The sequence below is a fragment of the Pezoporus flaviventris genome, unplaced genomic scaffold (genome assembly GCF_033815535.1).
Source record: "Pezoporus flaviventris isolate CSIRO_AGI_PZ_B2104156 unplaced genomic scaffold, CSIRO_AGI_Pfla_v1 ptg000036l, whole genome shotgun sequence".
NCBI classification, from domain to species: domain Eukaryota; kingdom Metazoa; phylum Chordata; class Aves; order Psittaciformes; family Psittacidae; genus Pezoporus; species Pezoporus flaviventris.
Genome location: NW_026892584.1, coordinates 10,901,411 through 10,924,770, shown reverse-complemented (window position 1 = coordinate 10,924,770; position 23,360 = coordinate 10,901,411). Strand labels below are relative to the sequence as shown.

The window sequence follows — 23,360 nt, the reverse complement described above, 5'->3', positions numbered from 1 at the left end:
GTTGCTTTCACGTTAAGAGATAAATGAAATACTTTTACACATATCCCACAGGGCCAAGCACCTGCCCTGCTGCACATGCTTGTGTTAGGAAAGTGTTTGAATGATGATATCCTGAGGACAAAGAAAAGAAATAGTCTTATGTAGATGATATTTGGGGGACTGCAGCTACAGAAGAAAGAGGCACAACAAGGAAGTAGCTGAGTTTTAAAATTAATAGACCAAATGAGATTTAAAATCAATTTGAATGCCACACAATTAACGCAACCCCAGGTTAACTATTTGGGAATTGGAACTGGTGAAACAAGAAGATGGATAGATGCTACAAAGGTTAAGCCTTCTGTGAAATAAACACATTAATCAGCCCCAACACTGAAGAGTGTTGGGAAGATTCAATTTCTTATGGCAACATATCTATAACTGTGTTAGTATCTTGTGGTAGTATATTCATCTTTGCTAGTACTAGCAGAGCATCATGGAAACGACAGAAAAAAATTCAGGAAGGGAGCTGGAGCAAAGAGCAAGACAAAGATTTATCTAACATGAAAGAAGCTGCTTGAAAAGCTCCTGCATTAAAATTCCCAGTCAAAGGAAAGTTATTTGTAGTAAGAATTTCAACATAAGCTGATTCTGTGGGAGCAGTACTGTTACAGAAAATAGTGAAGGAAAATGGATACCAGTAGCATATGAGTCCTGCCCTCTCCCAAGGCCAGACCAAAATTTCTCTGGTTATGAGAAAACCTGGTTAGAGGCAGTCTTCGCTGTGATGGTCTTTGAGGCTTTCCCCTCAATAGTCCAGTTGTACCCTAGTCTACTCATACTCTGCTCTTAAGCAGAAAGAAAAGAAATGGGTCTTAATGGGGATATCCTTTTAAAGGAAGCCAGTAATAAACCATGTGCATTTATGGGAGTGCTAAATTTGAACAAGGAGGAAAATAATCCAATATACTACTATTAGTGAAATGAGGAAACAAATAGTGGGGAAACTAGAGAAAGGATCATGCCAAGGAGCTTACAGACTGTTAATAACAGACAAACCCCTCTACACAATACCTCTACAGAAAGCTACTATGCTGATAATAGAATAAAATACTGGGTGGCTGATAGGGAGAAAGGCAATGGCAAGCACTTAATGGGACACCTATGAATAAAACAGGAGGTTTATTTTGCAAGCTTAGAGGGAGAGTGGTAATAAAATATAGGTAAAGGAAGTTAAAGTACATGGAAAGACAAACAAAATACTGAGAAAAATTTCGTGAACAAACAGATAAATTGATTCAGAGTTTGTTTACTGCAGCTCCAACCAGGAATCAGCTAAAAGAGAAGATGTGATGGATAACGTGGCGGGCTCAAAAAGAGCAAGTTCCCTTAGACTGTTGTAATAAATTACATAAAGAAGTACAGGGTACTCTAGAAAGACTGGAAAGAATTTGCATTTAGCTCCAAATGCAGCAAGAAAGAAGACAGAAAAACCCATGCATGAGCTGTGCAATGATGCAAAAGTGGACTACTAGTGGAAAGGTGTCAACTGCATTAGCTAAACCAAGGACCTTGGCAAATACTGCAAAGGGATCATCCAGATAAATTGTCAAAAATTAAAGAAGGGCATCAGTATCTGTTCCTGTGAATATCTTTTCAGGATGGGTTGATGTGTTCTGCCTGAAAGGAGTACAGTGTCTGGAACTGTTAAAGCTGTTAAAGAAAATTGCCCATAGGTACGGAACAACAGCTGAGACAGGATGACAAGAAGAGTTGTAAGTGAAGTAACTCAAGCCTTAATGAGTAACATGGGAATTAAGCGAGGACTGCATATATCCTACCACTTGCAATCCTCCCAACTGGTAGAAAGAAATGAGTCAGACTATTAAAAATAGACTAAAGAAAATTGTATGACAATATCAAAGAATTATAGGGTGAAAACTCAAGCTCAATATTAGCAGCTTTAGGAAGCAGTGACAGATTATGGACTGGCTTATGATCCTACCATATTTTGTTTGTCCCAGAATACTGTGGTAGGATAAAGAAAAAAACAAGGCTCAAGTAGAAGAAGCAACATGAGAAAAACAGGTAAAATGAGAAAGGACAAATCCAATTTATATATGGCTTATGAAATAAGGGGCCAAGAAATGTATTTGAAATCAGATAAAAAGAAACAAGCCTTAGAGACAAAACAGAAAGGGACCTATTAAGTTACTAATAGGATAAGTCCTCTAAGATATTAAATAGATGAGGGCAACGGTAAAGACAAATGGGTTCATGTTTCTCAGATGTCCCCCTAAGGGGCCAAAAAATTCTGGAATCTGTCATTAATTTGTCAAGAACACAGACACAGAAAATGCCCCAACTAGGAACCTCCGGCGCCTGCTCAGCCTAAGCCCCAGCACTTACAGCATGCCCCAGCACAACCTCATCTCTCAGAAGCAAGGGAGCGCAGCCTGTGTGGTGTTTACCTCCTGTGTGGCGACAGCAGATCTGTTTATGTGCTTGCATACTAACGGGGCTGGCTTATGCTTTGAGTTTTGCTTATTTTCTATTTTTGTAGGGCAACAGATTTTACTACAGCTCCTTGAACGAGCAACAGCTGACAGAGTGATGGAGTAGCTATGCAAACTCTGAGGCAAAGTGGAGGAGCTGAGGGCTCCTGCAGTTGCAAGGATTTTTAACTTGGTTTTTCATTCCATATTAATAGCTTTGGTCTTTTTACAAATTACATTAATTTTAGACATTTAACAAGGCAGATAATGACTGTGAAGTGCTTTGGAGAACTAGAGGCAACCACCATCAGACCTTTTTGGCCAGATCAGAAAGCAAAAACCTCCATGGAGGCTCCCTACTCAGTCCTGTCCAGGGGCCTGGTATCACTGCAGGGTTTGCAGCATGTTTGCTGCACTCATGGGCAGTAATCCAGGAGCTGGAGACTACTAAAGGAGAGAAGAAACAGCGACCTGCAGGCCAGTAACATGGCATTGCTATTGTTAACAAAATCATAAGCTGTGCATTAACTGGACAGGCTTCATTGTTACATCTCGCCTCTTTGAAGGTTTATTTTCTTTATTTTAGTCTGTTTTACTGGAGTCACCTATAAGATTTTCATGCCTAGATAGGTAACTTATGACCTAACTGCCTTAGTCTTGCATAGCTTGTTCCAGCTACTTAATCTAATAGTAATAACTTAAGACCCTAAATTAAAAATTGTTACAGCTCTTAAGGGAGCATTGAGAGTTACATCTCAAGATCTGGATCCACCCAGATTGGGAAATCATAGCTGAAGCTTTGGAAAAAGTGCTCTAAAATTACAATAACTGAATGAACTCAGTAATTTTATTCATTTACAGGACAATCCTCTGAGGAGGAGCAACTTGAGGAGAGCAGCTAGCCCTAGTGTTGAACTGCTGATTTCAGTAATAGCCTTTTAAGCAATTTAGGAGGAATTTAGGAGGGGGTTCAAATAAGAAAGGAAACAGAAAGGAGGTATTGAAGCAGATGGGAGACTAAGCGCTGTCAGTAGCTAAGTAGTTAAAATTTGAGAGAACTGGGGTTAAGCATGTGTATATGAAGGTCTGAAAGGGGATAAAATGTAATGGATTGTAAACTATTAATGACTGAGTCACAGTAGAAGTAACACTGGAAAGAAACAGTATATTTAAGAATTGGAGAATACTTATCCTTCATAGTCAAAACTTAACTGTTAAACCTTGCATTTATCTTAAAGAGGAAACTATAAAAATCATATATAGTGGATAAGGATGGTAAAAGTCTATATAGAAATGTTATAACTGATCATGAAAACAACTAAGTGTAATTCTCCCCTTCACTGTCCCCCACAGCTGTTCAGCTGCCTCCATGCATCCCAAGCCCAGCTCTGATACTGCACAGTTGCATAACCTTGGGCCAAACTTCTGAGCAAACTGCTAAGTTATGAGACAGCCTGAAAGAAGATAAGAAAGGGAAAAGCAGGGGGAGGAAAACTGAGAGCTTTGGGTCAGATCAAGCCATTAATATCTACAGTGAAAGCTGAATGAAACTGGGTTTGAGCATCCTAACCACATGTTACCTTCCTCAGAAATGGCTAGCAATAACATTAGTCATACACCTGAGTTACAGCAGGTGACAGTGATACTGGGATAGCTAAGAACAAGGTAATGCTGTATGTGTCTGTGTAATAGACTGGAAAAGTGAAAGCATGTGAAATCCTCCCAAGGACTGGAAAACTTGGGACACCAATGGCCTCACTCAATCTGCAATAACCAATAAACTCAGGGACACCAAAAGGCTGATGAGGCTACTCAGGGCCACCAGCACACAATCACACCAATAGCTGTGACTGCTATCTGCTATGAAGGATTGCAGCTGGACTCTTGAATACTCTGTGTAGTAGGGGTGCCCATGCTCTGGTCTGGCCAGGACTTGCTCTGTGGTGCTTCTGCTGGGGAGGATGCAGGTAGATAAGGACTGCTGTATGCCAGACAGGCAACTCCTGGCTTAGGTCAGTTTAGAGGTACAGAGTAGCTTATTGCAGCCTGAAGGGGTAGTACAGCTCAGGGTTTCTTGCCTAAGCATTCCCCTGTGTGAGAAGCTGAGGGGAGGCTGGGAGCTGGAATTTTAAACATAGGGTTGGTTCAGGCAGTAAAGCTTCTCAAGCAGCTTTGCATTTCCTGACTGTGCGAGGCTGTAAGAGGCAGGACACGGTGGGGACTGAGGGTCCCTCCTGAAGTTGCTACAGGATTTGCTTTGGGGCTAAAAAAGCAGAAAAGCAGATTAATTTACTCCCTCAAACTGCAAAAAAAAACAGGTTCTCTCTCTCTCTGATAAAGCAGCTTTTCTCCTCTTCCTTGCACCCAGGAGCCTAGCACACAGTTCTTGACCTCAGCTTTGTAGCTTGGCCATACCTTTGGTCTATGCTAAGCCTCTTCCAGCAGTCAATAGAACAGCTACACCAAAAAGCCAGCAGCCCTTCGGTCTGTCTGCCTACCCTCCTCTGAGCTGGCCCTACGTACAAAACTGGAAAGCTCTTGGGGTTGCATGATGACAGGCAGCAGTGCAAATGTTTGGAGAAGACGGGTAAGAGTTGTCAGTTGGGAACTAGGCAAGGGCAGAGCAGGAGGTTTTGGGGTTGCGAGGGAAGAGGAGAAGGAAAGAGCTCAGTTCTCATATTAACTGATAACATTGAGTGCATTAATCAGCGAGTGGAGCTCATCCCTTACGCTCTCCAGGGAGTGACAGATCATCTGAGGGCTATCCAGGAGCTCAATGCTGTGGGTGTAGGGCTCATATTTCACTGAGAAGGGCCGCTTGATGTGTGCTGCGTAGCTCCTGTAAAGAAAGGGTGCAGAGGGTTGGTACAAGAGACGGGTCCCGAGTCTCCCCATAGCCAGTAACATTCACTCAGATTGAAACAGGTTAGTGCCTCCTTTAGACTGTTTCTAGACAAAAGCTCTGGTTTCCCACCTCTCCAGCTCCACAGGGCTACTGCAGTAGTTGAGATCTCTCCTGTTAAGCAAGGAAGACAGCAAGTTTGACTGCAGGTTTCAGTGGGCTGAACACATGGGTTTGCATCTAACTTGAGAGTACACTGCACTGGTGAACTCCATGGCCATTGTCAGGCATCCTCTAATGCAATTTATTTTATTTCTGTTTCAAAAATACCAAGGAGATTTAGAAGCTAACTGCAAGAAAAAACCATAGCATTATAGTATTATATCCCTAAATCCTTTCTGACATTCATTTATTGACTAATCTCTCCTAGGGGAGGGAGGAACTAGCTGCAAACTGTATTAAGAATAGATCTGACAAGCAGTGGCTCAGGCCTGGGTGAGAGTATGGGCATAGCATCACCAGAGCCATATGCTTGAGCAAAGTGGTATTACTGAACCCAAAGCCAACTAGAGTTTAGATCTCAGTGATGAGCATGACTTTACTTGATACCTCTCAAGAACAAGACCTTGCTGCTACCTTTCTAATGAAGAAGTACATGCTCAGGTGAAAACAAATCAAGGGTAAGTTTTCTCCAAAATTGCTTATGTTCACCTCAGATTTGTACACTTGACAAGGTAGGGTGTTTTTTTTTTCTTTCGTGGATGTGTAAATATGGAGCTGGGGATCTATATTTAGGCTACGGTCTCAAGCTGGAAAGGCCTGGGTAGATGAGGGGATGAACAACACTAGCAACAGGCATGCTCCTCGACTTTACTGAGGCTTCACCCTTTCGCCTCTGAATTGCTTAGCTTAGGGTACCCTCTTGTGGCTACCGTGGGTGTGCTCTGGCGGTGGACTCTGGGAAGCGTATCCATTTCTTAGATGCTCTGGCTGGTATTGCGGGAAAGCCTAGTCCTGAATTGTCGGAGTTTGAGGGAAAACGCCAGACAGTGTCAAAGGGCAACATGGTCAAAGCGGCAGGCTGGTGCTTACAGGGAAACCAAAACAAGCGCAAAGGAAGGGGGTTTCTGCATGCTCACATTGACCACCTCCTAAAGGTGTGGCTTATCTCAGTTCTACCAAGTGAGATCTTGTTCACTCCCCTTATTAATGCTATCAGCCACAGCGATGACTAGTAGCACAGCTGCTAATTGTTAGAAACTTGCCCTCCACGGGTGTGTTCACTTGATGCCTTTTTGAAATATGCAAGTATGACATGGGTGCTTGGAATGATACTGAGGGTGTGTGTCCATGCTAGAAAACTGCTGGGAAGTTTCCTTTTGGGGAAAAGAGGCTTTTCTTGAGGGATAACACTGAAAATCAGGTCTATGGTGGCAGCTGCCAGTAATGCAAAAAAATATAGATGTTTTAATTTTTTTTGCCTCATAGAGTAACATCTGTGTGGTCTCTGAGCTCTTTCAAGAGGATTATTTACAGTGCTTGTCACTATCAAACCCCTCTAGTCTAATCTTGGCTGTGTATGGGTTGCATTTTTCCTTTTCAGATGCAAGAAAATGACTCATAAGGCAACAGTTGAGGATTTTTGTTGTTTTAAAGCAGCCTAGCCTGTATGAGAGGACAGACTTCCCCAAGTGCTTGCTTTTGAGCAGTTGGACTCCAGGTTGTATGAACAGTACAAGTGAGGGTAATAAAAGCAGAAGCTGAAATATAGCAGTCCTCACCACATCATTTATGTGATATACCCCACTTGCAAGAACTGCAAAGTCATGTATATTGTGCAACACTTTGTCTCATCCTTTCCTAAGCTAAGAGAAAATGGTAAAGGCAAAGTTTTCCTCTGTCAGTCAAATGTTAAGGGATTGAGCTTCTCTCCTTGAGCGATTCAGGATACAACCAAGAAAATGCTTTTCTGAACAAATAACCATGTGTAGAGCTGCCACTCTCCATCCTGTTTGCAGCCCCATGGAACAGGGAAACCCAGTTATGCTGCTAGGATGCTTTCTGGGGTCTGCTAACCCATGCTAATCAGCCTAGGAGACAAAAGTTCCTTTTTATCCATGCATAAATCTATCTGCATAAAGCAAATCTTTCTTGTTTGTATATGAACTACTAATTATGCCTGGAGGTTTTTTTGCCAGTTGACTGATAAATGAGAAAGTTGTCCAGCAGCTGCTCAGAAAGACATTTTCCTGCATCCTTAATACAGAGAATGACACAATTTTGAGCAGTTCTTCACCCCTCTCCTAAAATTTGTACCCACAGAGCAAACTTTAACATGATGCAGAAGCCTGTTTTCAGAAAGACACATACTGGTGAGATGCTCCCAGACAGTACCTGACCTCTATCACTTGGCCCTTCTACAGCAAGGAAGCAGAGGGGATCCTGGTGTGTGGTTTGGGTCTCCAATTTCTGGACCACCTTTTATGTTGCTTGGACTCCCTTAGGAACTGGAGATAGTCTGTAACTTCTTCCTATGAGAACTAAGCATACAAGCTAGATTTTTCCCTTCTCTTGCACTCTCAGTTCTGCTACCAAGAATTCCTCCCACTCCATCACACTCCTTCACACCCATGCTGTTGAGTCCGGCATATTTTTGGGGAGCTCTTGGGCAAATCTAAGGGATGAAGTTGGAGTCTGTGCAAACTGGAATATCACTTTACTTTAAAAGACCTGATATCAGTTTCCAGAGTGCTTCTGAGACCTGGAACTGAAAGCAGACATGGTTTCAAGCCCTGTTTCAGTATTTTATAGCTTAATTGCCTTCTGTTTGTGTCTCTTTCACTGTCCAGTCCTACCTCAGTTTACTTTTGGCATCGCTGAAGCTCTCAGACACAAAATATACGGACTGGTAGTTCTGGTCCTGGTAAGGTTGAACAGCAGCAGCATCGGGGTCAAAGTCCCGCACCTCTGGTTCATCTGACAAGGAATGCTATGGACACAGCAGAAAAATGCTGTCATGAAATTAAAGGGATCTGAGAGCACATGTGATAAACAGAGATGGAGAACAGATTTGGTTTAGTCATTTGAATTATGCAAAAGAAGAAGGTGTTTTGCTTATAGGGTCTAGGGCAGAGAGGCAAGTTATGCTGGGACTTACTATGAGCTCCCCATAGGAAGACAGGAGCCCAGCTCCATAGGCTTTGACTATCCCATTCTGTCTGCAGAGCCCAAACTCCACCGTAAACCAGTAAAGCTGTGAAAGGAGAAAGAAAAATGCATAGGGGACGCAGCTCATCCACTTCATCTCCCTGCCACTTCAGAGCCCTTGCATCATGGCCAGGATCTGGGGTTGTTTAAAATGAAAAGGAGCCTGTCACTTTGTCCCTTCTCCTTACCTTGCACCCATCACTGCCAGAGCAAAGTGCTAAACTAAGCTGCTGCCACACTGGGACAGATGGAAAATGTGTCCCTGGGCTGGTCCCGAGTACCCAGCTGCTGTTTAGTGCCCTTAGAGCAGGACAGGTCACCTTGCTGAGGGAGAGGCAAAGGAAGTGGATGTCATCTAATCCCATCCCAAAGAGTCCCAGCAGTGCTGTCATTAGAAATATGATGCTTGATGATACCCTGCAGCCCAAGAAAATTGGGTTAATGTGGAAGCTGTCTGTCTCCACTCACTGTCTCCACTCACTGTCACTGTGAAAGAGTAGCTCTGGGGCAGCTCAGGTATGGACTCTGAGCCTGCAAATCTGGGAAGGCTAGACTGGCCCACTCCCCTTGATACCGCAGAAATGCTGCTGAAGGGGTTGGGGCCCCCATCCAGCAAAGAAGAAAACTTACTGTCGAAAGTTTCTCAATTTCTTCATCAGTTGCTCCCAGAGATGCCAGCCCAATGTCCTGGGAAGAGAAGGGAAGGGGCCAGCATCAGGACAGATTCAGTCCTACGGCCTTATGCTTGGATGCTGTTCTTACTGCCTTGAGACAAAATATATTGTTGCCCTGCACTGCTATGTATCTGCTGGGGCTTCATCATGCTCAGACTAAAAACAGTTTACTGCAGAGCCTGATATTTTCACTCTGTGTTAGGGTTCTCAGTCCTTCACTAGGGCTCCTGAATATTGTGTTTAGTATAAATGAATCCTAGTACAAGAAGCACTTAAGTGGTGAGACTGGGTTTGGTTTGGGTTCCCACATTGTGCCTTGTCCTCTCAGGGACAAGGGAACAGATGACCACCTTACCTGAGAGAACTGGGCAAACGTCTTGTCAGCCAGCATCGGGACATGCCCCAGCAGCTCGTGACAGCAATCCCTGCCAATGCCCAGGGGGAAAGGAGGAAAACACAGTCAGCAGCAGACAGAGTTTGTCCATTAGGGGAAAAGTTAACTGTTGGGCAGGTGGGATGTCTGGGCAGGGGAGGCCATTGGGGCTGGGTGATACTCACGGCTCAGGGGAGTGCATGGGAGAGGATGCGTGGCGGATGTACTGTGTGCACTGGAAGACACGGAAGGCCAGACTGGCGAGGAAGTCCCGCGCCGACAGCAAGCCAGCCACTGGCCGTAGCTGGAAGCCGGTCCTCTCTGAAACAACATGTACTGTCTCTGGGGAAGCGCGTGGTCTATGTGCTGTGCTGGTGTCCCACATTCCCAGCACAAACAGCAAAAAGATCAATGTTGGAAACTAAAGGGCTTCTGCTGTGCCAAGTAGAATCTTTTTGCTCCTACTAGGGAGTAACATCTGCTCTTTAGGTGTTCATTGGGACCATTTGACTACAGGCTTGACCTTCAGTTGCAGCTCACTGTGTTTGGCTACAGTCCCCACTGCCTGGGGTCTCCCGCTGTTCCCTGTGTGCAACATAAGAAGCTGTCACCAGCCCTCCTCCCAAATCTTAGCTCGCATGTTTCTCCTTCGAGTTTGAGTTTCCCAGCTGTTTCTGCCACCATCATGCTGGAGCCATGGCAGACCCTTTACCTGAGTCCCCCAGACGCATACCTACCTTTCAGGAAGCAGGAGACCTCCTCCAGCTGAGGGATGTTATTCTCATTGTAGCCACAGTATTTCTCCAGTAGGTTAAAAGCTTCAAGATATTCCTTGCAGGCATGGGTGGGATACAAGCTCTTCAGGGTGCTGTACACCTCCTTCCTTCAGGAGGAGAGGTGGCAGACATTTAGTGGCTTGATATGTTTAGTCCTCTCCTGTCTTCTGGTTATATGCTATCAAAAACTTATACCTCTATTTTTCTTGTCCTTACACCTTTCTCCTCCACTAAGTCTGTTTGTGCACACTGATAGGGGTATATAAACATACAGATGCACATTCAAATGAGCCTGAGTAGTTGTATCTGCACAGACCTGTTTCTTACCTTGAAGTTCAGAAGATTGTATAAAAGGTATTAACTGGAACGAAAATATTCCCTGTAGGTTAGCTCCTACAGTTGCCCTATGAAGACAGTCACTATAACCAGGAGATTACCTTGTTTAGGAGCCTGTGTACTCACTGATATGAGCTGCCTTTCTTTTCAGTGATATTCCTGGGAATAGTCATGTTCAAAGGAAGCATTTTCCTAAGTGAGGTACAATGTAGATATTCACTCTAGCACTCATATTTCTTTCTGCAGCTATGATAAGCACCCTTTGGAGGCCGCTACTAAGCCAGGTCCCCTTAGAGAAGTGGGACTCCAAATTATCTACCTTCCTCTCCTTTGGGACAGGTTTCTTCAGAGAAAATTCCTGGGGACTGCAGCATGAAAGTGCTCTCTCTGCAGCCCCAAGGGAGGAAGAGACAGAGCATCACTGTTGTGGAGGTAGCTTGCTTTCCTGGATGCAGTGCCTAACATAAAATGCTGTACAATAAGTACTGAGTTTTATAACAACCCATTAAGTAGGGTGCTTGCACTGCTGATGCATTTTTCAAGAGGTCACTCCCTAACCATTTAGGTTTTGATTCCCAGATTCTAGTGGTGAAGACAATAAAGGTGACAGATTAAAGCAGTGCTCACCAAGTAGCAATCTCCTCTGCCGTGTACTCCACTTGAGGGATCGGATCCCCACTGCAAAGCAAATGCACCATTACTGACAGCAGCAGGGCACAAGCCAGGCTCCTCTTCCCTTTGAGAAGGAAGCACTTCAGAGAAGCTCTGGTCTGAAATTCAACAATCTTCTTTAAACCAAACAAGAGGGCAGCAGGAAAGACAAAGCCTTAGTCCTGCATCATTCGTACCCATGCAACAAATACACAGACAAAGAGAAAAGCATTAGTCTAGCCAGAGGTTGTAAATGAACAAGAGATGAGCAAAAGCTTGAAGGCATAATATTTTTCAGGGGGAAAAAAAAATCGTTTTCACTAGAAAAAAAAAAGAGAAATTTTGTGTGAAAACAAATTAATTTCATGTCCCTGAACTTCATGAGCCTGATGACTCCAAGAATGAATCAGTGGCTGAGAAATAAAAGCAGCTAATGAGAAAAACTAAATGCATTTGAACTGCAGTTCAAACTTACTGACAAGTTTGATTGTCAGTAACATTCATATAAATAGGAACTAAAGAAGACTGACACTTTTGCCTTTCCTCCATCATAATTACCAATTGCTTTTTCTAAATCCTCCTGCTCTGTATTTGAACAAATGAGATATTCACATATTACAGTCATAAAGCATAGTTCCTTTTTCATTAACAGCCTAAAGGGGTGCTATGCAGAGGCTCATAAATGCTAACCTGCAGATGAGATGTGAGAGAAGACACCTGAAGTGGGTGCATCATCTTAGGACAGTATTTATTCTTGTGTCCCTCAGTGACTTTCTGTGCATTTAGTATTAGCAAAGGATAAAAACATCAATGTCTGTATTCTGGGCTTCAAATCTGCAAAGAACATGAAACCTAACAGAGCAGAAAGCAGTGCTGGGATCACGTTGGTTGCAGGGGTAGCTCAAGAAGGTGACCCATATAATTTCCATAGCCTGCCTTCAGCACAGCTTGCTACAGAAATCTACATTTAAAGTCATGCTCAGAGAGGGAGATGCTGCAGTGAAAGACAGTGTTACCAAATAGGACCTACAAAATATTTTAGAAAACCACCTGAGTATTAGAGATGTGTTTGATGCTGTAGCGAAGATATTGAGTGCTATCACTGCATTTATCAGACCAGAATTATGAAGTAGGAGTACAAGAGATAGTCTTAAATCTATATATGACAATGATGAGACCATTACTGGAATCTATTTAATTTATTGCAGAGAGTTAGGAGGTGAGCCATTTAGTCTATAAATACCTTCATAGCAAAAAGAAAAATAAAATCTGATAGCAGAATTCAGTCTAACAAATGAAAAGCATATATGATCCATTGGGTGAAAGCTAAAGCTACTGAAGTTCAGTTTAGAAATAAACTCCACATTTTTTCACAGCCAGGATAATGAACCATTGGAACAAGTTTTCTGGGCATGTGGCAGCTTTTTAGGTACTTGAAACACTGAACTCAAAACTAGATGTCATTCTAAAAGAGACACTATATTTCAAAATGAAGTTTGAGGTCTGAAGGAATTATATATGGCTTTTGTCATGCACAAGATTTATTCTTATTAATTTAGGAATTAATCACTATAGACATTTTCTAATTAAGAAGAGACTGGAATACATAGAGAAAAGACAGACGCAAAAAGAGCTGGTAAGGGTGAATGGGGATACAAAACATAATAGAAAAGAAGATAGTACAATGACTTCCCAACAGGTTGCATTGACATGGCATTCTCCTTGTATGAATGTTAACAAAGGGACTTACTGCTTATAATGAAAAGCGATTTCCGCTATTGATTTCCTTCTCCGGCGATATACTTGGTCAGAGTAGCCCTGTGATGATAAATAGGAACAGAGACAGGATTTTTAATTACTAAAATTTCTCACCCAACAAAGTTCAGCACTGACTGAAGAAACTTCTCTCATGGTGGTGATTGCACTACCGCTCCCTGATCAGCTGCACAAAGCAGTGTTGTCCAGCTAGCTGCTTCTGAGGGAAGGCTCAGGACAGGAGGATGTGCCCACACAGACTAACTTACTGGGTGATCCAGATCCAAGTCAGGGTCAAACTTGGTGACCAAATGGTGGCACTTGTCCAGTTCACAGATTTTTCTGGGAAACCAGTGAACTGTGGGTAGAGAGAAAGAGAAAAACTGGTTGTGGAAGTGAAGATGGAGCATCCCCTGCTGAGAAGCGGTTGTGAGGTTTAATAAGATACATCTGACATAATGTACCGAATGCAGACACACAACAAACACATGACACAGTTGCGCCTTCTTGGCAGTAGATCCACACTCCCAATGCTCTTGTTCTGCACTCAGGTCTAATGCCATGATCTGTACCTCATGACTTCCCTGCCCATCTCTCAGTGGAATATCTTATGACAAAAGTAAACAAGAAGATAAAAATTGGATTTCACTTAAAGATTCTAGATTTCACATTAAAAACAAATCCAGAGATCCAACTGGTGGTAGGGCAATCACTGCAGATCTTTTACAATAAGAATAACCCTGTCTTCAGAACAGGATGGCATGGGAGTGTCTTGTAGTTTAGGGCTGGATCTATACACAGTTCTTGACACATAGGTAGGAAACTACTTCACATTTATAATATAAAACACTGGAGTAGGAATGGAGAACTCTATAGGAGAGGTGTGAACAAAGGATGAAATTTCATCTTCTATTTCTGTTTTTCCAGTCTGCACCACAAGAATGGGCTATGGACTCTGGAGTCTATTGAGAAATGGACAAGGGGGGAAATGGCTTTCAGGATTCAGGTGTGCCAGAGGCAGTCTTTTCAGTTTTGCTCAAATTCAGCATACAATAGTCCATCACCTTTTCTGGGAACAACCCTGTTTCTACAGCCCAGCCCCTCTGCAAAAGTGAAACGGTTTGTAAGTTCCTTACATTTGTCTTCCTTAGTGGTCCTCACATCTTCTGTTACCCTCTTGATGGAGCTAATGAAAGTATTGAGATCAGAGCTATGGACTTCACAGCGCACAAAGTATTCCAGTTCAGCAGACCCTTCTCGGGGCTTTCGGCTAAGCCTGGTCTCCAGGTGGTGAATTTTAGCTTCAAATGTCTTTTGGGACATGGAAAAGGAGAACAAAAGCATTAAACAGCGCTTGAAATACCTGCTGGTACTTCCCAAAGATGTCTATATGAATGCATCTGGGAGGGAGTCCCCTTGTCTTTTTCTTCCATTTTTCCCCTCACTGGGATAAACACATTTATCCATCAGTTCCACAGTTTTCCTTCTGACCAGTGGGGCTGGTCAATAACTATCGTAGAATCAGAATCATAGAATGGGTTGGGTCGGAAGGGACCTTAAAGACCATCCAGTTTCAACCCTCCTGCCACAGGCAGGGACACCTTCCACTAGACCAGGTTGCTCAAACCCCCATCCAGCCTAGCCTTGAACAATTCCTGGGATGGATCATCCAAAGTTTCTCAGGGCAACCTGCTCCAGTGCCTGTCATCACAGTAAAGAATTTCTTCCTAATGTCTAATCTAAATCTACCCCCTTTCAGTTTAAAGCCATTACCTCTTGTCCTATCACTACTCTCATAAAAAGTCCTTCTCCAGTTTTCTTGTAGGCCCCTATGGGTACTGGTAAAGAAGATCATATCAACAGTGGAAACTGATGCCGTGAAGTAACTTCGCCTATGGCTTCCTTTCCTTCAAACTCCTACTGAAGGCAGACGTGCTTTTTTGCTGGTGGGGGATAAGGAAGGGGTTGGCGATTGCGTAGCAGGGGCTGGCGCTGCCGGGGCTGGGGCTGGCCGTGGTCCTGAAACGGCGCCGCTTAGCCGTACCCAACCCTCAGTAGAGTTGATTTGGGGCTCCCTAGCAGAACTGATATAATTTGGACTCATTGTCACAACTGGCCTCCCCCAAAGAACAGAGAGGAAAAAAAAAAGGATTCTGCTCTGGTAGATTCTGAATATTTTCTTTAGTCAGTGAAAGCTGGTAGTACAAACCCAAGTCCCTGGGCAATGACGCAATCTTCCCAAACTCTCTGCAATTCTCTTCCTCGGTAGAGGAAGAGAGATGATTTCTTTTATTAATCAGAGGCAGAATGATGAGAAGGAACAGATGCAATGCCACAGGTAAATTAAATAAGGAATGTGTTTTTTAATGTACCTACCAACTTCACTATTATATTGTCCCCTCAACAATCAATACCTTTGCATTAATCTGACAGCTGTGATTGCATTACCTATGCTTTGGCTTCTTGTAGCACATACAGAAGAGTGAAACCAGTTTCCCTGAAGCCTGATTCATGATGAGGCAAATGTCATTATGCCCGTCTGCTTTCGTATCCTGTACCTGCATTGCCAGAGGGATCTGGGAAATGAATTTCCTCTGTTGTGGCTTGACATGCTTGTCTTTTTATTATATTTAAAGCTCTCTCTGTGAAAAGCTCGAAGAGCTTTTTACTAGGAAATCTTTTGATGCAGCATGTAAATTGCTCCAGGAAGAAACAAATAGTATTTGACCATAAGCTGCCCTAGCTTCTTGCTTGATGTTTTAAAAATTGTTTAAATTATAGACTTTAAATACATTGTAACATAAAATCTGCCAAGTACCAGAGGCTGTACTTCTATGTTTCATACCTTCTAAGCAGTCTGTTGCATTTGAAATGTTACACTGATGGATTTTTCATGCCTTATCTGGCATCTGTGCACTTCTAGGAAGGAGATCCCAACCATGGCAATACCAAGACTCGTTTGACAAGCTTGTCTTAGAGATTCTTTCAGTCTTGAGACAAGAAAACAAATTTTCCTGCAACAATCCTTTGAGGAAATGCAAGAGGTTTTATAATTGCTCAAGATCTTATCACTTTCTGTATGATTATCAGATAGTACTACATGGGCAATGAACAGTTAGATTGCCTTACAATTTCAGGGAAATACTTATACCCCAAATGCACCTTTTGTATGTTTACAGCTGTTAGGTAGGTTTTTTGTTGTATAGTGTTGCTGGTGATCTGTTTTTACACCAGAAGAGGTTGATTTCATGCAAAAGAACGGGCTATGTAATTATGTGAATTAACACGTGAGCTAGTAGCATGCCCTTGTGACAAGAAAGGCCAACCATGTACTGAATTATAGAAGCAAGACTGTAGACAATAAGGTCAAAGGAAGTGATTTCTCCTCTGTCTGGAATGAGTGAGACTACATCTGTAGCACCTTGTCCCATAAGACGGAAGGCATTAATGTACTTTATGCTATGCACTGTAGCATAGTGGAGAGCTGCCAAGAAGTTCAGGGGGCTGGAGCAAAATCTTATATGAAGAAAGACCGAGGGAACTGGTTTTTTTCAGCTTTAAGAAATGAAGGAGCAGGGGATATGGTTCACTGCCTAGTACCTGTAAAGCAGACAGAGTCAGGCTTATCTGAAAAGTACACATTGGGAGGACTAGAGCTGGAAGCAAGGACATTAAAGAGGAAAAGAAAAGAGAAAAAGCTTTTTACCATGAAGGAAGTCAAACACTGCCAAGGGGTCCAAGGAGACTGTGGGTTCTCTACCTTGGTGATATTCAAAATGCAACAAGAACAATCCTGATCAACCTGCTGTGACCGAATCTGCTCTGAGCAGGAGGTTGGACTAGAGACCTCCAGAAGCCCCTTACAACCCACATGACTGATTAATAGGAACAAATTGTTCTTTCCTCTCACTGCTGAAGTCAATGAAATTAAACTATTGTAGATAAAACACATCTCAGAGCCTCAGTTTGCAAAACACTTTTGAATCCTTCTGGATGAAAATGTACTACATAATGCAAGTTGTCATGTTTTGATTACTGTTTAAATAGGCAGCACTTATCTCAGTCTTCCATTCATGGTACTGAGATCCTAGATAATGCAACATTATATTGCTGGCTAGAGGGAAAAATCTCAATTAGTTACCAGTTTCCCTTGGTATTAAAGCCATCTACAGAGCACATCTCCAGGGAACAAACAGAACCCTTAACATATGAATCAAATTCATCCCTGAAGTAGGGAGGTGGTTTTGAAATCAATATGCCAGTTTTATATTCAGGGTGAAGTTTTTCCTGTAACTATTTGACCAAGGGACAATATGGCAACAGCACTCAGAGGCTGACAAATCCTTGACCCACAAGTTAGGTGGGTTTGGTCTATAGCCAGGCAGGGCACAGATCTTGCTTCGAATGGGGGATCAGAGCCTCGCGCATGAAGTTGAAGTGATGAGCAGGGGAGGGGGCTGTCAGGGAATGCTACAAGACACATGGGTGTGGATTGTAGGTGTGAAACTGTGTGGTTTTATCCAGAAATGAAACAAAGTTAAGCCCAGAGCTTAGCAGCACTACCAGATAAAGGTATGGCTCATTCTGAGTGATGAAAAATAAGGGCATGCTAGGCATGAACAAAGCATGACTGTAGGGATATCAGAAAATTAACTTATAATTTGCAGTAGGAAGGCATAGTCTGAGTTTTATTTAGTAGACTCAAATGATATGTCTCACAGAATAGCCATGAAACCTGTAGTGTGTTCCTTGAGTCCCATACAACAGGTTAGGTACTCACCTCAAATACCTTAAGTGCACGGGACAGTGGTGAAGTCTTGGATCCCTTGAGCATGAAGAAGAGGTTCAGCATTGCTCTCCCATCCTTCTCCTCAAAGACAATGGTCTCCGTAGACTCTGCAGCATCAGTGGCTGCAGCTGCAGCTTCTCTTTCCTTCCTGGCATCTTCAATGAGACTTTGACGCCTACCAATGAACCGTGGAGACTAATGGCAGAAAGAAATAATTAATACTTCTAATAGAGCTGTATGGGAGGTCAGAGGCTTCACTGGTAGCTGGGTGAGATATGACGTGTGTCTCACAGAAGGTAGAAGGGGAAGGTTAGACTGACTTGCCTGACTTTGTAGAGGAAAATATAGTGATAAGGACTGAGGTCTTAGAATTGAACTTTTGGAAAAGTGGAGCTTTAGGAAAAATCTGTGTAAAATACCCTTGTAGCATGGCTGGACAGTGGGCTTCCCTCTTCACCTTCCCTAGCAACAGTTTCCAATATCCTTTAAAAAAATAAGAATCAGAAACAATCTTATGCAGATCTCAGGTGTCTGATAAACTCAAATGGAGAGATGTTAGGTAAATTTGAAGTCATCTGAGAAAAGATAACTATGAGGGACAGCTGTAGCCCACAGCTGTGGCATGGCCTGGCCAGGAAAAATTAACTGTTTGCAGGTGTATTAAAAGGGCAGCTTAGCTAAACTGCTCCCAAGATCCAACATAACATTTTCATTTGGCATCAAGTGGATGCTTGCCCATTGAAATGTAGTTGGAACCGCATCCATATACCCCAGAAAATAAATTCCTCCCACTGATCTATAGATTTGGTTTGTCCCAACAAACTCCTGCAGATTTCTGTTGCTTGGAATTGCACCTAAAATGCCGTAACTCTGTGCCTGGAGTCATATTAGGTCACTCATTTATATTTATAGTGAGCGACAAACTATTTCAGTCACTGCTGTTTCTTTTGTTATACAAATAGCTCACATACTAACTTATTTGTTCATGGTACTTTACAACCAGTTTTTCTTTTAAAGCCAGCTCAGCTGGTTCCAATTTTCTGTGTTCAAAACCCAAGCCAGCTGACAAACCCCCAGAACACGCTAAAAGAAACCTCAGCAGCACTAAAAAAAGGACATAAAGACATCCAACACTTGCATATAGAGTGGGATTGGCTGCAGTTTTCCCTCTGATTACATTGAAAATAACTGGAAAAAGAGATGCTAATCAAGCAGCACCTTCCCTACCTTGTGACAAATTGGAGAATGTTTTCCTCTTAAAAAGACAGACCACTCAACTACTAAGCCCTTTTTCTGTCTGATTTTCAAAGCCCACCATTAGCAACTAATGCTTCCTGAGAAAATCCTCTTGGATGCTTCAGCGGTGTAACACTGACATTTAAAATTCAGCCTGAGAAATGCAGCACATCTAGGTGCCAGCCTACGCACTTCTATCCAGTCCTTTCTTCAATAAAGATACCCCTCTGAAATGATATTTGCTGATCCTCAACCCTTTTATTCCTTCTGGCACAGAAAAAACACCTTCTAACAAATAAGCACATACCACTGCTTGTCTAAACTGATGGTATTCACCCCCAAAGAGAGAAGATGTCTAATAAATATCCTCATCTGTAACTCTTACAGTCTCATGAAAGCATTCAGCTTTAAGCATGTGTTTTATATCACTACTGTGTTTAAAGCTAAGCTGGTGTTTACTTTAAGGTGCCTGCAATAAGCAGGGCAAACAACCTTTTTCTAACCACCATAACAGGGCTGTGCAGCAGTCCCAAGCCAGGCAGTGTGTTAGCTACGGATGTTTTATCACACTGTGCCCAGAGGAACAGAGGTGCAGCAAGATTTTACTTGTGGGGTAGAGTGGGGGAGAGAAGGGAAAACAGGCCCCCATGTTTACACTGTAAATCAGGTTAAAATCTGTCTGTGAAGAGTTCAAATAACAAGAAGACTTGTTTGATTGGAAAGCCACATGGGAGAGGTAGCCTTGACCAGTCAGATCCATGCGCTGCAACTGGGTGGCCCATGGCAGTCAGGAGTGAGGGGTCCTGGAAGCTTCTTAGCTCTATGGTGGCATATTTGGGGCAGGTAAATTTAAAAATAAGAAAAAAAAAAAAAGACATTTCTGGGGAAGAAGAAGTCTAGGAGGGGTCAGCCCTCCTGCTGCCTCCTCTGCCAGGTAGAAGCTGCCTGGCTGGATGCCCCCCATCTCATCATCCTCTTCTCTGCCCCTTATAATTTACATTCCTTTTGCTGGAAATTAGGAATTTGGCGTATAAACTAACCAAACTGATATCTCATGATAAATGCCTGCCTTTCTTCAGAAGGCACCCTCACATGGTATTTCCAAATTGCCTTGCAGACAAGCTCTCTGAGTGCATATCTAGCTACAGTGAGAACTTTAATGCAGTTTTGCAGGGCATTTATTTGCCTCACTGAGGCTGGAGTCTGATATGGTTATGCACCTCTTATGAAGGGTTAGTTTGCAGATCTTCTGAAGGATTAGTTCATTTTTCCTTCCTTGAATTTGCTGCAAATCAGAGTCCCCTACCTGAGTAGTCTCATTAAAAATACTGTGTTAGGAGTTAAAAGTACTGTGGCTTTTTATTCCTGGCACATTATTTGCAGAAAGCAGGAAGGATTGCAGAGGCTATTTCCCACCCAGCAGCATGGGGACATTAATGTCGTACCCTTGCTTTCCTGGGCGTTCCTTCCTGCTGGTTTGCCTCCAACTGCTGTGTTGTGTCTGGCTCCACTTGTGTGCTCTGTAACCAAATCCTGCTCCAGCTACACTCCAAGGGTGTCTTGTAAAAACTACTAGCAGCAGAAAAATTAAATACATGACAAGAGATTTTTCCATGGTGTGAGTTTGATGTTTGGCTGGCCCAGGTGACATGTAAAATACCTGCCTGTGTAAATGAGTTCTAGGATTGTAAAGGTCATTTTCCCACCTGGGTGCTAGTCCCTGGGGTTTAATGGCACGGAAACACCTCAGACCTGCTGGAGCTGGTGCAGTGGTGGGCAGGGGCTGGGTGGCCGATCACCCATGACCACACAGACACCACAGACACCACACACACACAGACACTGGGTGGCCAATCACCACACACGGCCACACAGCCACACAAAACATCCCTGACATACAGATGCAGTCACACCTTTTGCCTGGTAGAAGCCAGTAAAATAAGTGATGTGGTTTTCAAGATCTGTGCTAGGTGAGAGCAAAGGGCAAAGCCTTTCATGCAACCTGCACTCAAAGTGATCCTTACAATACTAAGTTGGTTTTTTTTTTATTTTTCTGAGAAATTCCATTCAAAGAAGGGATACAAAGATGGGCTGAGGTTATCCCTGGAGGACAGAGGAGGAACCACTCATCCAAAGCAGGTTGTTATACTCCTGCCAGTATACCTCGTATACCTCGTGAACCCAAATTCCTCTGGCCCCTTTGTTCAGTGGCCTGTTTCCCATCAAACATGAAGCAGCACCCCCAGAGTGTGTAATAACATGACACTCTCCCCTTCTCCAGAGAGCAATGAGCATCTCAAATACTTATTTGATGAGCAGCCTGGAAAATACCAGGCTTTCAAGAACCACTTAAGTGTTCATTACTCTGACAGAATGAAAACAGTTGTGTGAGAGGGAAGCCTTCCCTGATTTCCATTTGTTTTAGAAAGCAAGTTTACCTCCTTGTTTCCTAAATATTTCCCTTCTTTTCCAGCATGCTCCACTCTCCAAAACACCTCTTGCTGCCTATGCAACGGCTGATTTTACCAAGTCAGAGCACCACACAAGGTAAGGAGAGTGGGTGAAAAAGACAGCGGGCATAGGGGAGGGAAATGAGGAGCTCTATAACCAACCTGCTGGAGTTACCCTGAAGACTTCTGCCAAACATATCTGCTCCCTAACCTGTCTCGGTTCCCGCATTTCCTTCTGTGAAGCATCCTGAGGGGGTCCCTTCCTGGTGCACCCACTGCTATGGTCTGCTCTGGCTCCTCCTGGTCATATCTGTGACCCACAGGACTGTTCTGTTCTGGGAGCCTCAGGCTCCTTCTGCCTGCCCTGGCATTTGGGTTAGGAGGTGAAATGTCCCTGTCCCTATAAACAGTCCAATGGTTTGTCCAGACTTGGCTTTCTAAAGGCACTTGACAGATCAGCAGGAAGTTTTCATCTCCTTTCCCTGACACATACAGATCTGGTGTGTGCAGAAGCATCCCACCAGCTAAACCGAGGGCTGGGTCCCCATCAGGGAGGACTGGGAACAGAAAAGGGGGAAGGATGTGCTGGGAGAGAGCGTAACTGTGGATGCAGCAGGAGTGAACAAACTGATTAAACTGCCTGTGCCTCATATGTTGTCTGAAATAACAGCCACAGTTTTACATTATGCTAGAACGAGTGAAATCACTACAGTTTATTGCCTTGAAACCAGGAAAACATTCAGATTTTCAAATTGCCTTTCACGCTGTGGATTCAGTGTTATTCCTGCCTTAATTCTATGGGTTATTTACCCTGCTTTTGGTTGGGGGAAGGTGGAGGTTGAATTAGTTCAAGATTTCATCCCCCTAAATGTTTGCATTTCACATGTACCTGTATGTAGAGAGAACTGTTCAAGTAATTTCCCTTTGCCAGCCTGAAGCCCAGAGGTGCACATGTGGGGGAACTCCCACAAAGACAGTGTTGGTCCATCTGTCCCTGCCTGCCTCTTCCTATAGCTTAAAGGAGAGGCTGCGGTTTTCAGAGGGGGAGGGAAAGAAGTGGGGTAGGGTTGTCTTACCATGATGGCCTCAGCTTGCTTGGAGTCCAGCTCTGACACTGCCCTGCGGAAGCCTTTGGCTGCAGAGGTGGAGATGTTCGGGGTTGGCATCTTTGCTCTTCTGTGAGCTCTGCTGTCTGCTTTCCAGCTCCTTGCCAGCTCTTTATAGGGCAGGGCTGACGTCAAAGACTCTTTCAAACCTTTTCTCCCTCCGCCACCTCCCCATCACCACCTCCCTCCTTTCTCCCCCTCAGGCTGAGAGGAGGAGGGGACATGAAGGAGAGAAACGTTTCTGTCCCATTAAATCTAATTGCTACAAAGATTGCAGACACCCTGCCTTTGGAGACCAGACACCAGCCTGTTTGTCTGTGCCCAAAAGATTTCTACTCTGTTTTTTTTCCCCCTTTCTTGATGGAGTTAATTCTTGTGCTGTGTTTCAGTCCACATTTGCTTTCCCAACTTGAAAGTTGCGTGAAAGGATTTTGATCTGCAAAAGGACAAAATAGAAGGCAGGAAAAGATTCAACCCTCTCTAGCCCTTTTTTTCCACTTATTTGCCTTGCCATTGAGGCCGTAAAGAAATAAGAAAATAACACTGATTCCCCCAAGGCAACCGTGGGACTGGATGCTTCTCTCACGTATGCACCTTCTGATGCCTGTCTCCTGAAAACTCCATACATTTCAGTGGTCTTCCACCACCTCATGTCTTGGTTTGGCCACGTAGCACTAACAGCAGGATGGCAGAA

At 43.5% G+C, this 23,360-nt stretch overlaps 1 protein-coding gene across 1 annotated transcript; it reads right to left on the bottom strand.

Annotated features, from left to right (window-relative positions):
• Positions 1-4,380: 4,380 nt before the first annotated feature.
• TH (tyrosine hydroxylase) lies at positions 4,381-22,782 on the bottom strand. The gene is made up of 13 exons (XM_061463076.1): positions 22,637-22,782; positions 17,866-18,069; positions 14,222-14,396; positions 13,355-13,443; positions 13,081-13,148; positions 11,307-11,357; positions 10,305-10,450; positions 9,753-9,888; positions 9,550-9,619; positions 9,151-9,207; positions 8,471-8,566; positions 8,169-8,302; positions 4,381-5,310 (listed from the first exon to the last, which is right to left on the bottom strand). Exons 1-13 carry the CDS (start codon positions 22,724-22,726, stop codon positions 5,151-5,153), a joined length of 1,476 nt encoding a protein of 491 aa, XP_061319060.1. The 5' UTR covers positions 22,727-22,782; the 3' UTR covers positions 4,381-5,150.
• Positions 22,783-23,360: the final 578 nt, after the last annotated feature.